Below are 13888 nucleotides of genomic sequence, written 5' to 3' on the forward strand. Positions count from 1 at the left end.
GGCGCACACCTTTAATCCCAGCACTTGGGAGGCAGAGGCAGGCAGATCTCTGTGAGTTCAAGACCAGCCTGGTCTACAGAGCTAGTTCCAGGACAGCTAGGACTACACAGAGAAGCCTTGCCTTACGGGGGTGTGTGTGTGTGATGGAGGATTTAGTAACAAACACCTTCACACGGAAGAGTCTGAGTGCTGAGACTATTAACTCAGTAGCAAAGCACTTGACTACCACACACAAGGCCATGGATTCAATCCCCCTGAGGAGGGAAACAGAGAGACAGGCACTGATTTGAAATCTACTCATCACTAGGAACTTCTGGTGTCTGTTTCATCAACACATTTTGAGAAAGGATCTTCTGTTACATAATCACCTGAGTCACTGTTTTATGGTTGGACCAGAACTTCTAGAATAAATGTCAAATAACAGAAATATGCTTGCTCTGTTCCTATCAGATGTGTCATTAGTATTTTATTACCAAACATCACGCTGCCTGTTGATCTGCCATGTTTAGAAAGTATCATCTACTCTTCCAACTTGATTGACCCCGTCTGTTGTGAAAGGCCAACTAGAAAAGACCACCATTTAGAAACTGTCACAACAGCTCATCCAACCATTACCCACGACAGTCTGAAGATACAGATTTTTATATTTACAATGCGCAAGTTACAAAATACAAAGCAGCTCTTCAGAAGTTCTCCCAGAGAATATTAATAAGTTACAGAACATCTGGTCTCTACCACCGTTTTCCCACCAAAGTATACAAAAACTTACCACCACCACCAAACTGCTTGCAGAATAGATTTAGTTGGCATATTTTGAGAACTTTGAAATTGAACACTGAAATGGACAAGCGCTAAAGAGATGTCTAAACAGACGAAGAGCCACACGCTAAGAGAGCAGCAGTCTTACCTGTAGCGAACATGAAAAGAATGGTCTTCCCTCATGCTTATCAAATTTCCCTCCATCGAGTCATAGTATAAGCTGAGAAAATGCGAAATGACTGTGTGCTGCGCCAGTCGAGTTCTTTAGAGTGCAGGAGTTTGCAGAGCACTGTCCGGTTAGTACAGCAATGAGCTGGTGCTAATACATCCTAAGCTCCTGCTTCTTCCTTATTAATAATGAAAGGAGGTCAGGGCCAGACAGCTTAAAGGTGCAAATGCGTCCCAGATCCTTGCATCTCTGGCCCTTCAGCAGCACTTCAGCAACATTTCTGTAAAAGGAATACAAGATGCTTTGCTGGAAGTCCTGTTTTCAAAGATTAACCTAAAGTAACATGAGCTGTACACGATCAGGAACTAAGGCCATCGGCTGCGGGTCAGGCCAGGCACTACGGACACGGTGGACGGCTGGACTGCCGCCACAGAGATTACAAGCAAGGCTGTGACGCTAAGATGTTTGCTTTAGACCTGCACTTCAATTTAACACCGGTATGAAGTATAATTATCTTACGGAATTATTAGTAATCATGAGCAAAAGCAATGTATCAGATTAATACTTGAAAATAAAATCATGATGCTTTGAGCTCTTATAAACGCCTATTAACAAATCAAGTGAAGATCCAACACTTATCTAAATAAGTCAACTAAACTCTATAAATCTGTTTTTTCAATGATAGCACACTGGTAATTAAATTGTATTTGCATTCATATGCTCTGAGTATATTTAAGTTCTTTAAAATAGTTGCATTAATATCAAATAGGTACAAAAAGAATTTAGGAAATCTGTATATATGAGAAAGAATGAGAACGAAATATTTAATTAACACAACCCAGTATAAGACAACGTGCACCCCACCACCCTAAGGCTCTCCTGGATACCCCAACTTCTGCCTTCACTTCTGCTGTCAGATGATCTCTGAATGGACTCTCTTGTTATCTTAACAACTTTACCTCAAGTGTGTACAAGCCCTAAGCAACACATCATTTCGCTTTCTAGGGTTTTGTTCAACATTATGTTTCTGAGATGCACCCAAATCATTGTTGCCCATAGCTACAATGTGCCCATTTTTATCTCCATATCACACTCCATTATATAGCAAGTGTATTTCTCAATCTGCTGCTGATGGGCATTCAGACTGTAAACACCTTCATTCCTACTTTTGCTGTTATGAAATGAACTGCCACAAAGATTGGTATTCATAATCCGATGTATGATTATGTTTATGTATTATTAGTTAGGCAGCAGAGCAGATATAGTTAGAAAAATAAACAGATGAGTAGAAGAAAGAGTCCTACAGAGCAGTTGAGCACAAGAAGGAACAAGCCGAGAGGCTCTAACAGACCAGACGTAACAGGCACACCAGAAGGAAAGAGGAGCAGATACAATCTAAGGAACAAAGACCAAGCCGTTTTCAGACTTGAAGGCACCAATGGGCAGACGGAATCAGCACAAGCCCCAACACAGAGCTGGTCCACGCCCAGACAGAGCACAGAAGCAGCGCATCAGATGAAACTGTAACCTTTATAGCAAAAACCAGGAAACAAATAAGCAACAATGTAACTGTAAGTCCTGGAATTTCAGCCTTGTAAACAAGCCTTTACACGTAAGACTGCCCAACTTTTTACTGTGTTCGCAAAGTGTGCAGCTGCTGCCTGTTTTGAGTCCCACTGCAAGGCTATCTCCTATGTTAAGCCGTCTTCATTTCTACCCATTGTCTGGGGTTTTCTTCATGCTGCCGTCTACAATAAAGACCAATTCTTCTCCCATATAACACCCTGCAAGTGTCACTGCTACGGTACAGCCGGACTGTAAATAACGAACAAGCCTTGCTCTGTAGTGGATGCTGATAGAGCGGCCGAGCAGTAAGGAGGGGAGATTCAGCCTTGGGAGACTGGCAACCTTTCCTAGAGGAAATGAGCTTTTCACATAAACAACCAGCTTGGCATGTAAGGAGCATACAATACTGCTCTTCCTATTCCTTCTCTCGCCCAACAAAGGAAGCAATAACTTAAGGATGAAAAGATAACTCACAGCTATTAACCCAACAACTCTCTTCCTCTTCCCCTGCCCCCCCCCCATTCCATTGTGTATCTTTCTCCCTCTTAGAAACATGACTGAAGGGAATTAGTGTAGACGCTCTAAGCGCATCTAGATGACACAACCAGCTGAAATGGCAACCAGACAGTCATCTGTTGTTCACTGCGGGCTTTAGCTGTCATTTATAAAATGAAGTGCAAGGAAAGGTATTAGGATTTGTCTAACTTAAAATTAAATTGTATTTAAATATCTTGTTGTTTACGAGATGATAATGGAATTCCAACTTTTACTAATAACTTAAAATGTGAGCTTCATATTTGTGAAAATGTAAGACATTTCCATGTTTAATAATTAGCAAACTTACACAGATGAAGTTGTACAACGATCTTACCTGATGGAAACTGCTCATAAAGACCACATCAATGGACTCAATGACTGCTGGACGGATTTGTGAGTTTGTCGTTGTTTTATTAAATCTAGCATCTCATATAGCCCAGGCTATCCTTAATTCCCTCCTTAGCCAAGAAACTGATCCTCCTGCCTCCAACCCCAAAGTCCTGAGAGTAAGGGTATGCCCCACCACAAGCAACTCCTAAGTAAATTGCTAATACGGTTTTAGTATTCTCAAATTTATTTTCCCCAAATTTACTCTGCATTACACTCTGTGTAGCATTTCATTCTGTCTTCTCTCTCAACACAGGGCCTCAACACGCTCTCAGGTGCTCTTGTACCTGACATCTTAAAACCTCTCACTCGCTGAGCAAACAAGCCATTCCTGACTCATGATTCACTGCTCAGCCAACTCTGTAACAATGTGTTCACCATGTTTCATACTGCAGAGTTAACAAATTCAGTTCATATTTAGCACTACATTTGTTATGTGCATATTTTTAGACAGTAATACTGGTAAGATCCATGTATTGTATATGAACACACATATATACTAACACTAATCACAATCGCAACACTTATTAACCTGCACTAGAATGAGAGATTTTAATGACAGGAGCTGCAAATGAAAAGGAGAGTTCTGAAAGGACAGTGAAAAGTGGCCAAGTTTCAATGCCGACTTCCAGTGAGACTCACAGCTAATAATCTGCGAGACACATTTATCCCCCACAGCGTCTCCCAACAATGCTCCAAAAACCAAGGGCAGCGGGAGCAGTATTCTTTTGTCTGACCATTAAGCAATAAAGAGAATGTGGTATTTCCCCCTATCCCGGGAACTGGCAGAAGCGTACACACGGAAGGAAGTGGCATATAACTCTTCGATTAGAAAGCCACACAGGAAAATGCCCAGACACAGCTGGTGGACTTCAGGTGCTGTCCACTGCATAACTATGGAGCAAGTGGAGACTAGAATCCCGCCCCAGGTTTCCTGCCCTGACAGCAGAGTTCACACACTACAGGGGCACTGGGGAACCGATGGAAGGAACACAGGCACATTTCCACGTCTATGAATCCACCTAAACGATCTGCTCCCGACTCCAGTGGAATGACAGTAGCTTTCAGTCTGCTTCTTTCCTCAGAGGTCTGTACAAACGCAGCTGGAGAGGTGGCCCAGGGGTTACCAGCACCTGCTGCTCTTGCAGAGGACCCAGGTTCCAGTCTCGGGACCCTCATGGCGCCCAACCATCCATAACCCCAGTTCCAAGGTTTCCGATGCCTTCTGGTTTCTGCAGGAACCAGACATGCCTGCAGTGCACACACATAACGTAAGCAAAACACTCATGCACATAAAATAAATCCAAAAAAATAAACACTAAAAACAGATGTACAGGTATTGGCAATACTCATGAGATAACTTACTTTTCTTACCTCCACCTCAGGTCATCTAAACTCTTTAAATCTTTCGCATGCTATTAATTTCCTCTAAGGCATATTCAAATTCCTTAAGTCCATCTAGTTATAATATTTCATGTCAAATACAGCAGCCGTTTATGAGTGTGAGCAGGAGTAAGTAAGAGGAACAATCGAGAACACACTTAAAACAAGGCCGTGCCATATTAGAACTCAGAAGTAACCCATGCACATCGTGGCGATCACGGAAGAAACAAAGCAGGGTGCCAAAACAGCCACTTCTAGAATGAACTCTATCCTAGGTGAACTGGTTATTTTGAGCTTAATTTGAGTCTAATTCTGTGCCTGTGAGTAGACATGGCTCTAACTCCACTCCACTAGGTAATGAGCACTGGCTCTACAGCCTCAGGCAGGCCAAGTCCGTGCTCTACCACTGAGCTGCATCCTCAGCTCCTCAAAGTCTATTTCTACCCCAACTCTCCTCGAAAGATAACTGGAAACCAGCTGGCACGTATAAAGATTAATACATGCAAAATTAAGAGAACAGTAAGTGTAGGAAGGTGATTTGCACAACACACACACACAAACACACACACACACACACACACACACACACACACACACACACTTAAAAATGAAATAAATCTTAAACTCTGAATTAAAAAATCCTAACACAAAAGCATGGGATGTTAATACAGGGGAACATAAGATGCATGTGTCTATACCTCACCCCCAGAAGTGGGGGGGGGGCGGCAGCAAGGGGAAAGACCTAGTGTGAACAGTGCCAGTCCTGGATTTCCAGGCCCGGCAAGCTGCATTAAGCTGCACTAGGAAGGAAGACACTGGCCTGCTTACATGGGGTAGACTGCGCTTCACAAAGTACTCTATTCAGCAACGATAGCTAAAAAATGAGCATCTCATGCTCGAGATCCAACAATCTGAAAAATAGGTAAAGGTCTGGAAGGAAGAAAATATGAGTGACAGATGCTCCTGAATTTGTTTTCTTTATCATCATTATTATTACTGGGGGAGGTGGGGGACCGGGAGGTGTGTGTGTGAGAGTGTGGGTGGGCATACACGTGCCAGGATCCAATAAATACTTGTAGGCTTAGCCTTACTTATGAACGCCCAGCCCAGCCTTGGCTTGTTTCTAGCCAGCTTTTCTTAAATTATCCCATCTAGCTTTTGCCTCTGGGCTTTTACCTTTCTCTATTTCTGTATACCTTTTCTTTCCTTCTTGTTCCATGTTTGGCTGGGTGGCTGGTCCCTTCTTTCCTCGCTCTTCATCTTTTCTTCCCAGATTTCAGACTTTTCCTCCTCTCTTCTCTCTGCCTGCCAGCCCCGCCTATCCTTTCTCCTGCCTTGTTATTGGCCGTTCAGCTCTTTATTAGACCAATCAGGTGTTTTAGACAGGCAAGGTGGCTTCACAGAGTTAAACAAATGCAACATAAAAGAATGCAACCCATCTTTGTGTCATTAAACAAATGTTTCACAGCACAGACAAATGTAACACATCTTAAGATAATATTCTACAACAAATATCCATCAATATCTAAGTGTTATGTGTAGTTTTACTATTAACTGACATATATACCATATTAGGTGACAATCCAAATTCACAAAATAAACATGGCCATGCACTTCAGCAGGTCCTCTTATTCTCAACTGCTGTGGAGACAAGACTTAGAAAAATCTACCACGCGTACGCTTCAAAACTAGATTCATCGGTTACACTGTGAAAACTGTTCTGACAAATGTCTCTCTGAGCAACACACACCCCTAAAGCATGTACTCCAGTTAAGATTAAGTCTTAGTAAGCATCATTAAGTTGGCAAGGTTTTAGCACCAACTAGTTTAGAAACCCAAATGTAATAAATAGCATCAGGGCCAGCAAACACACATTATAAGGGATCTGATGCCCTCTTCTGACTTCCTCAGGCTCCTATGTGCATGTGGTACACAAACATACACTCAGGCACATGTGTGTATGCGTGTGCATGAGATAAATAGTAAAAACAAAACAACAACAACAAAAAAAAACCCACAAAACTTGAGGGCTGAGGAGAGCTGAGAGGTAGAGTGCTTGCCTGGTGTATCACATACAGCTCTAGGTTTGGTCCCCAGACGGACAAAATAAACAAAGCAAGAACTTTAAGTTGTGATTATCAACCAACCAGCTAAATGAATAGGATAATATTCAAACAGTCAAGGCAAGAGTTAGAGATTCCAAATGAACCTGAAATGATTCCAAATGAACATACCTGACAGAAGAATACCTGAAATGAATTCATTTAATTTTATGAAAAGTGGTATGGAATTAATTCAAATGCATCTAAAATTAATTCATATGGGTCATGATGAAGAATACCATGAAAGTAAAATCACAATCCCAAGCTATTTTTAATGATTCATTTTTATTATGTATGTGTGCATGAGTGTGTATAGGCGCCCTCAGAGGCCAGACGAGGACATTAGATCCCCTGGCACTGGATACAGATGGTTGTGAACCAGCCAATGTGGGTACTGGAAATGGAACTTTGGTCCTCTGGAAGAAGAGCAAACACTCTTAACTGCCAAGCCATCTCTCCAGCCTCCTCAAACAATTTTTATTCTTGGATATCTCAAGGGTCCTAGGACCACTCTACTTGGTACTAAGGGATAACTGTATAACCGTCCTTTCTTGGTCAGACATACATCTATATTTTTTCATCATATAAAGTTAAAAGGAATCCGGCTGCCTGGATTGCCAAAACCCAGTAGTAAAACCCATACATGAAATCTCAAAGTGAAGGAACACCAGGCCACCTGGAGCCTAACAGAAAGGATCTGAGTAGGGTCAGCCTTCACTCTAGCATTCATCAGTAACAGCGGTTCGGGGCACGTGCAGGCGTCTACTTCCCTGCCAAATGCCGCACGTGTAGGTCAACAGCGTCCCAGTATCTCTACAAAGCACTGCAGCTGTAATCAGTGCCTGGCACCTTTCCGGTGTATTAGGGTTTAGCAGTACTTAAGTCAGAAAGAAGCCATGGACTGTGGTGATAACCAACCCTTTTTGTATTATACACAGGGTCAGCTTGACAAAGATTAATCAAAAGCTGCTGTCTTCTGACTACAATCTTTAGCAATTGGAACAATTTAATAGAGGGTGAACCATTCACTTAAAATCTTCCATGTCAAAGAAAGGTTGTTTTTAGCAACATTGCTAGTCTTGGCCATTTTCGTCTCTGACACAGTAGTTACTAAATTAAAAATCCTGCCCCCCCAAAAAAATTTGTGTTTATTTTTATGAGTGGATGATATATGGCTGTGCGTGCACATATGAATGCAGAATCGTGTGCTCTCACATGCACGTATAAAGGCTAGAGGTCATGATGAGTATCTTCCTCTATTGCTCTCCATCTTATTTTTTTTGAGACAGGGTCTCTCACCGAACCTGGATCTTGCCAACACAGCTGGCTTGCTTGCAAACCCCCACAACCCTCCTTGTCTCTGCCTCACAGTGTGGGATCACAGACACACAGCATCACAACCCTGTTTTGTTTGTTTGTTTGGGGGTGGGGGGCTCTTGAGACAGGATTTGTCACCCAGGCTAGCCTTGTAGCTATGTAGCCAGGGAAGACCTTGAACCCTGATCTCCCCTCCTGCTCCCTTGTGACTGGAGTACAGGCATGTGTCATGAGGATTTGTTTCCAACAAGACTACTGACATTTAGAATGATGAGTGTGCTAGGGTTGGGGTGTGTTAGTGGAAGAACACCCAGCTAGCATTCATGAGGAACAGTGTTTGATTCCTAGCACCGACTGCGGGGTCAAAGACCATTAAACATGTTCAAATAAAAGAAAAAGACTTTACACTAAATACGTTCAAGACAGTAAAACCAATACTTCCCCATTAGTTGGTTTTATTTCTCATCATATTGAACTCCAGAATTTAAAATTTTCATTTCTACCAAAACTATTTCAAATAGCCATGATCTTTTAAGTCCATCAATAAAACTAACAAGTTTTCAATGAGTTGGGTTTTTTAGTTTTTTTGTTTTGTTTTTTGAGACAAGGTCTTTCTATGTAGCTCTGGCTGTCCTGGAACCTGTGAAGTAGACGAAGCTGGCCTTGAACTCAGAGATCTACCTACCTCTGCCTCCTAAGTGCTAGAAATAAAGGAATGTGCCACTAAGTCTGTACTTTCAATGAGTTGTAATGGCTTGAGCAAAGATGATCTCCAGCTAATTACAATTAATACTTAAATTGGGTCTATTCATATAAAAACCAGCTGCAGAAAATGTGGTAACTTTTACAAAAGAATGAAATAGAGGTCGCTTATTAAAAGGAAAGGCATTTGTGAGGATGGGAGGGGGCTTGTGAGCTGGAAAAAGGCATATATTCAAAAGCACCTTGCTGCTCTGCATCCTGGACCTTCATAGGTTATTTACACAGCACCAGCAGAAAATTTCGTAGCTTTTTAAAGACATTCTAAACTTTAATTAAACACATTCTCAGTACTTTCTAAAGGACTATTCATGTCAGAACAAAAAAACAGAATAAACCAACAACAAAACAAACTCAGGAAGGTCTGCAACACAAAAATACTAAAGTACAGACTCAGCCCAATTTCTAAAAAGAAAAAAAAATCCATATATATTTGTCATTTCTTTTTCCTATCTGTAGTTTTTTTGTTAGTAAATAAGGATGTGTTTAAATTTAACCTTTTTAGAGATCACACAAATTATTGAACAAACACTATATAATTAAGTGTTCAGAGAAATAAATGTAAAATCGTCTCATGACTATTACTGTTACAGAAAAAGAGGGAACAATTATTAGTCAACAGTGGAAAGCAAACAACTCTGAGAAAACTTTAAAAAAAGTCACCAAGCCCAGTTGAAAACATGACCCATGGCCATTTACTACCACAGTAGTTCACGATCTGTGACTTTCCTTTTCAGTTTCAATATCTACAATCAATGGCAGTCCAAAACTATTAAGTGCTAAATTCCAGAAAGCAAATAATTCACAAGCCTGTACTTATGAACCATCCTGAGTAGCATGGTGAAATTCCCTAGTTCTACCAAGAAAGTGACTCATCCCTGTGTGCAGTGTATCCCTGCTGTATATGTTACCCGCCCTGTTGGTCATTTGCCAGTAACTATCCTGATCAGTAAATGTCACAGAACTGCAGTCCTCACTCAAGCAATCTTTATTTTACACAGTAATGGCTTCAAAGTGCAAGAGCAGAGATGCCGACAATTCCATTACAGTATGTGGCTACAACTGCTCCCTTTTATTATAGCTGTTGTTAATTTCTTACTTTGTCTAATTTATAAATTAATTATCACAGGTATTACACCTACGTCTGTACAGGTGCTCCTCAAGGTTTCAAACCTGGGGGTCTTAAAAGTATCCCCCGTGGGTAAGACAGGTTACTGTAACAATGCTGGTCAATCGCCAACTTTAATCAGTCAATACAGTACATGACAATTTAAAAACTGAACAGTGAGACTGAAAAGAACTGGTCCTTCCTCAGTAAACAGCACTATGCCAGTTCTCTTCCAAAGGCAACATCAATTTCAAACATGAACCCTAAACGCAGACCATTACAATCAACAAAAGGAAAGGCCCTACAAAGTTTGAGTTTAGGATTTTTTTATAGGAAAATATAAAGTAAGTTATTAATCATCTTCTATGGAAGGAAATGTTTCTACTCAGTTTAATTTTATGAGGTTATATGAGAAGAATTTCTGATTAAAAAGGACAAAAAGAAAGAAAGAAAGAAAGAAAGAAAGAAAGAAAGAAAGAAAGAAAGAAAGAAAGAAAGAAAGAAAGAAAGAAAAGAAAAGAAAAAAGAAACAACCCTCTGTGAAAGCCAGGCAATCAGTACTGCAGGCACTGAAGGATGGTGGAGCTTATTAGGCAAACAGAAGCAAGGCATTCTATTTAAGGGACCCGACTCAAGCAAAAGCAAAGAGGTGGGTCTTCAGACTGCCCTGGGCAAGCACCCTGGTCAGGAGTGAGGTTCTCAGAAGGTAGGAGAGGACCAAATTCTGAGACTTCACTATCTGAGTGAGGCACATATTTGGCAGTATATTTCTGCAATGGGGAACCTTGTAGGGTTCTTTTTGTTTCTGTTTATCAACAAAGAAATAGCAAAATTAGCTGTTAGGAGGATGTGGGGCAGGGTGAGGAGAAAAATGCTGCAAAAACTCAGAAGCCTTTCTTGCCATCTCAGAACACCAAGTACATTATTTTGTGCACAACAGATGTCCAACCATCTTCCCTGGGTTTCTTGCCTGAGAAGAAGACAAAAACTGTGAGGTAGGGCTGGGCGGTGGTGGCGCACGCCTTTAATCCCAGCACTTGGGAGGCAGAGCCAGGTGAATCTCTGTGAGTTCGAGGCTAGCCTGGTCTACAGATCGAGATCCAGGGAAGGCGCAAAGCTACACAGAGAAACCCTGTCTCAAAAACACCAAAACAAACAAACAAAAAACAAAAACAAAAAAACTGTGAGGTAGCCAAGAACTCACTAATGCTGGGGTAGGGGGTGCAGCTCAGTACAAGTGGGAGCCTGCCAGGGGAAGAACAGGGGCTCAACCCCCAGCACTTCAAAGACAAAAAAGAATTCTGTAAGAATGCAAAGACAAGAGTTTAACACATTTCTGTTTTTACAGGGAAGACTATATTTATATTCATGAAAAAGTAAGAACATTTTACTCATGTTTTTAGAAAGGTTAAAAGCTATGGGAAGTCTTAACTTGGTTTAAACGACAATAAAAGCAAGCCCATAGTTGGACAGGTAGAAATATTTCTTCACACTCTGCAACAAAACACTGGCCCTGTAGGTGGTTTTAATTAGAATTATGTACCACAAATGGGACAGGGACATGTGGGGATTTAAATGTACTGCATACAGCTGGCGCTTGAGACTGGGCAGCAGCTCCAATCTTGCCAGTAACTTATTAATTACAGAATCTTAAAATAAATGCCCACAGCTGGTGTCCTTTTTTTTTTTTTTTTAGGTAAATCTTGGAATATTTTATAGATAAGAAAAGGCAAAGGCTGGGGATATGGCTCCATTTTTGCTTAGCATACAGCTGCCCTGGATTTGACTCGAAGCATGGTGGGGTCCATACCTGTAATCACAGCACTGGGAGGGTAAAGGCAGAAGGATCAAAGCGTTCAAGACCAAACTGGGCTATCTGAGACCCTGTCTCAAAACAACGAATGAACGAAAGAAGAAAAAAAAAAATCATCCATTTTACTCCAGGTATAATGTGTGCACAGCTATAATCCCAGGTACTGGGGAGGCTGAGACAGGAGGATTTTAAGTTGCAGGCCAGCCCTGGAAACCTACCAACACTCTGTCTTAAATAAACAAATAAGCTGGGGTGCATCTTAGTGATGGAACTCTTGCCTAGTGTTCACATGGCTCAGGGTTCAAATCCAAGCATAGAGGCGGTGGCGTGTGGGAGCCACGCTTAAAACTACTATATTCCATTACCTTTTGTAATTAGCCTAGCATTAAATCTCAGATTTACATTAAAACATATTTGTAAAATTGTATGTCTGACTTAATGAAAATTCAGTTAAACTTCTTTTCTGTGGGACATGCTTCCACAACACTCCACATTTTCTAGGTTCATAAGCAGTCCGATCCTTGAATTCTGAGTTAGAAATAGCTTGCAAGAGGAACCTAAGAAAGCCTGGAGAGAACAGTGAGGGGGTTGGCCCGGCATCCCTGAGCCCCCACCCTCCTCAGTCAAAGGGCAGCGATCGTCCCCTTTGTACTCCGGCTACCGAGCCGGTGCTCTGACACGTACAAACTACACACAGAAGCGCTCTTTATTCGAAGCAATCATGATGGCCACTAACATGTCGGAGAATTTTCAGTGTAACCTTCCAAAGAAGCAGCCTGAAAATTCAGCTCCGTTGGTGACAGGCACTTCCAACACAAACCACACAGCTCTCCAATCAATACGCGCCACCGAAAGTCAAGAACGCACCTCTTCTAATTCTACAGTACGGTTAAATTATGCATTAAGGCAAATAAAAATTTCCACCCTTACTCGTTTCAGCAGAGTTCAAATGATACTAGCTGAAATTACCTAACTGTCTGCCATTAACATACAAGCAAACTGGCTTTCCCACTTTTCTTTTGAAGGTAAGGTTTACATGTTTCGGGGAAAGGTCTCGACATTTTACGCCTGCTTTAAAATTGTTTGCAACAATCTATCCATTTCACCAGCCAGCAGAAAACCGACTGGTCTGAGTTCCCCAAGTTCACGAGTTTAAATGGGACTTGAAACAACTGTCTGGTTTGGAGACCGGGGGCTGGCGACGCGCTTCGGATTCGATTCCACGGGGAGCGGGCTTTGTACCCTGATGCCTGTCTGTCTGTTCCGCTCGGGAAACGCGTGAAGTCGCTGCATCCCAGCAAATGTTTTCAAGATCTGCAGAACCAGCTCCCCAGGCTCCCCTCATCTCGAGGAAAACAGTCGGGCGCTGGTGCGGGTGCGGAGCCCCCCGCGGAGCCCTGAGGTCCCAGCGTCACCCCAGCCCCCGTCACACGCCCCCCAGCCCCGACACACGCCCCTCTCGGTCGGCCCCTCAGGCTCCGCTCACCTCCCTCCGGCCAGCGGCGGCCGGGAACGCGATGCCGCTGCAGGGGTGAGTGCCTCCGGCCGCGGACTCGGGACCGCGGCGGCGCTTGCCCCAGGCGGGTCCCCGCGGCGGCGACGCCGAGCCAGGCAGGGGCACCGCGGGAGGCCGGCGCGCGCCCCCGGCGCCCGCCCCCGGCAGGTCACGTGGGCCAGAGCTCCGGACTACCCCCCGCCCCGGCCTCTCCGAGGGTCCCAGCGTCGGCGAGCAGCCCTCAGCGCCTGCGCTCCTCTGCGCCTGCGCCTAGCTCCAGGCTCTCCCATTCAAACCGACAACGCCCCGCGTCTTTTGGACCGGCCAATGGCGACGGCGGGGCGGGGCCGGGCGAGCCGTGGTTCCCTCTTTCTGCAAACCTGCTAGCTTGCCTCCCGGGCTGTGGGGCTCGGTCCTGCTCTGTTTCCCCGAGCGGTCCTCCGCCACCGGACTAGAAGCTTATTGTTCTCGAGTTTCTCCTTCGGACGCCGAA

The 13888-nt window shown here is 43.2% G+C and overlaps 1 protein-coding gene across 2 annotated transcripts in view; it reads right to left on the minus strand.

The window, feature by feature from the left end:
• Gpsm2 (G protein signaling modulator 2) overlaps nucleotides 1-13513 on the minus strand; it is a 42920-nt gene extending 29407 nt beyond the window's left edge. The window contains exons 1-2 of one of the 2 annotated variants that reach the window (XM_028879345.2): nucleotides 13387-13513; nucleotides 908-1208 (exon numbers count right to left, since the gene is read on the minus strand). In XM_028879345.2, coding sequence (XP_028735178.1) covers nucleotides 908-963 — 56 coding nt within the window. In that variant the 5' untranslated portion in view covers nucleotides 964-1208; nucleotides 13387-13513. The remainder of the gene's footprint in view (nucleotides 1-907; nucleotides 1209-13386) is intronic. The other variant, XM_028879346.2, reaches the window with a different exon arrangement.
• Between the last annotated feature and the right edge of the window lie 375 nt (nucleotides 13514-13888).

The sequence above is a fragment of the Peromyscus leucopus genome, chromosome 6 (genome assembly GCF_004664715.2).
Source record: "Peromyscus leucopus breed LL Stock chromosome 6, UCI_PerLeu_2.1, whole genome shotgun sequence".
Taxonomy (NCBI): Eukaryota; Metazoa; Chordata; class Mammalia; order Rodentia; family Cricetidae; genus Peromyscus; species Peromyscus leucopus.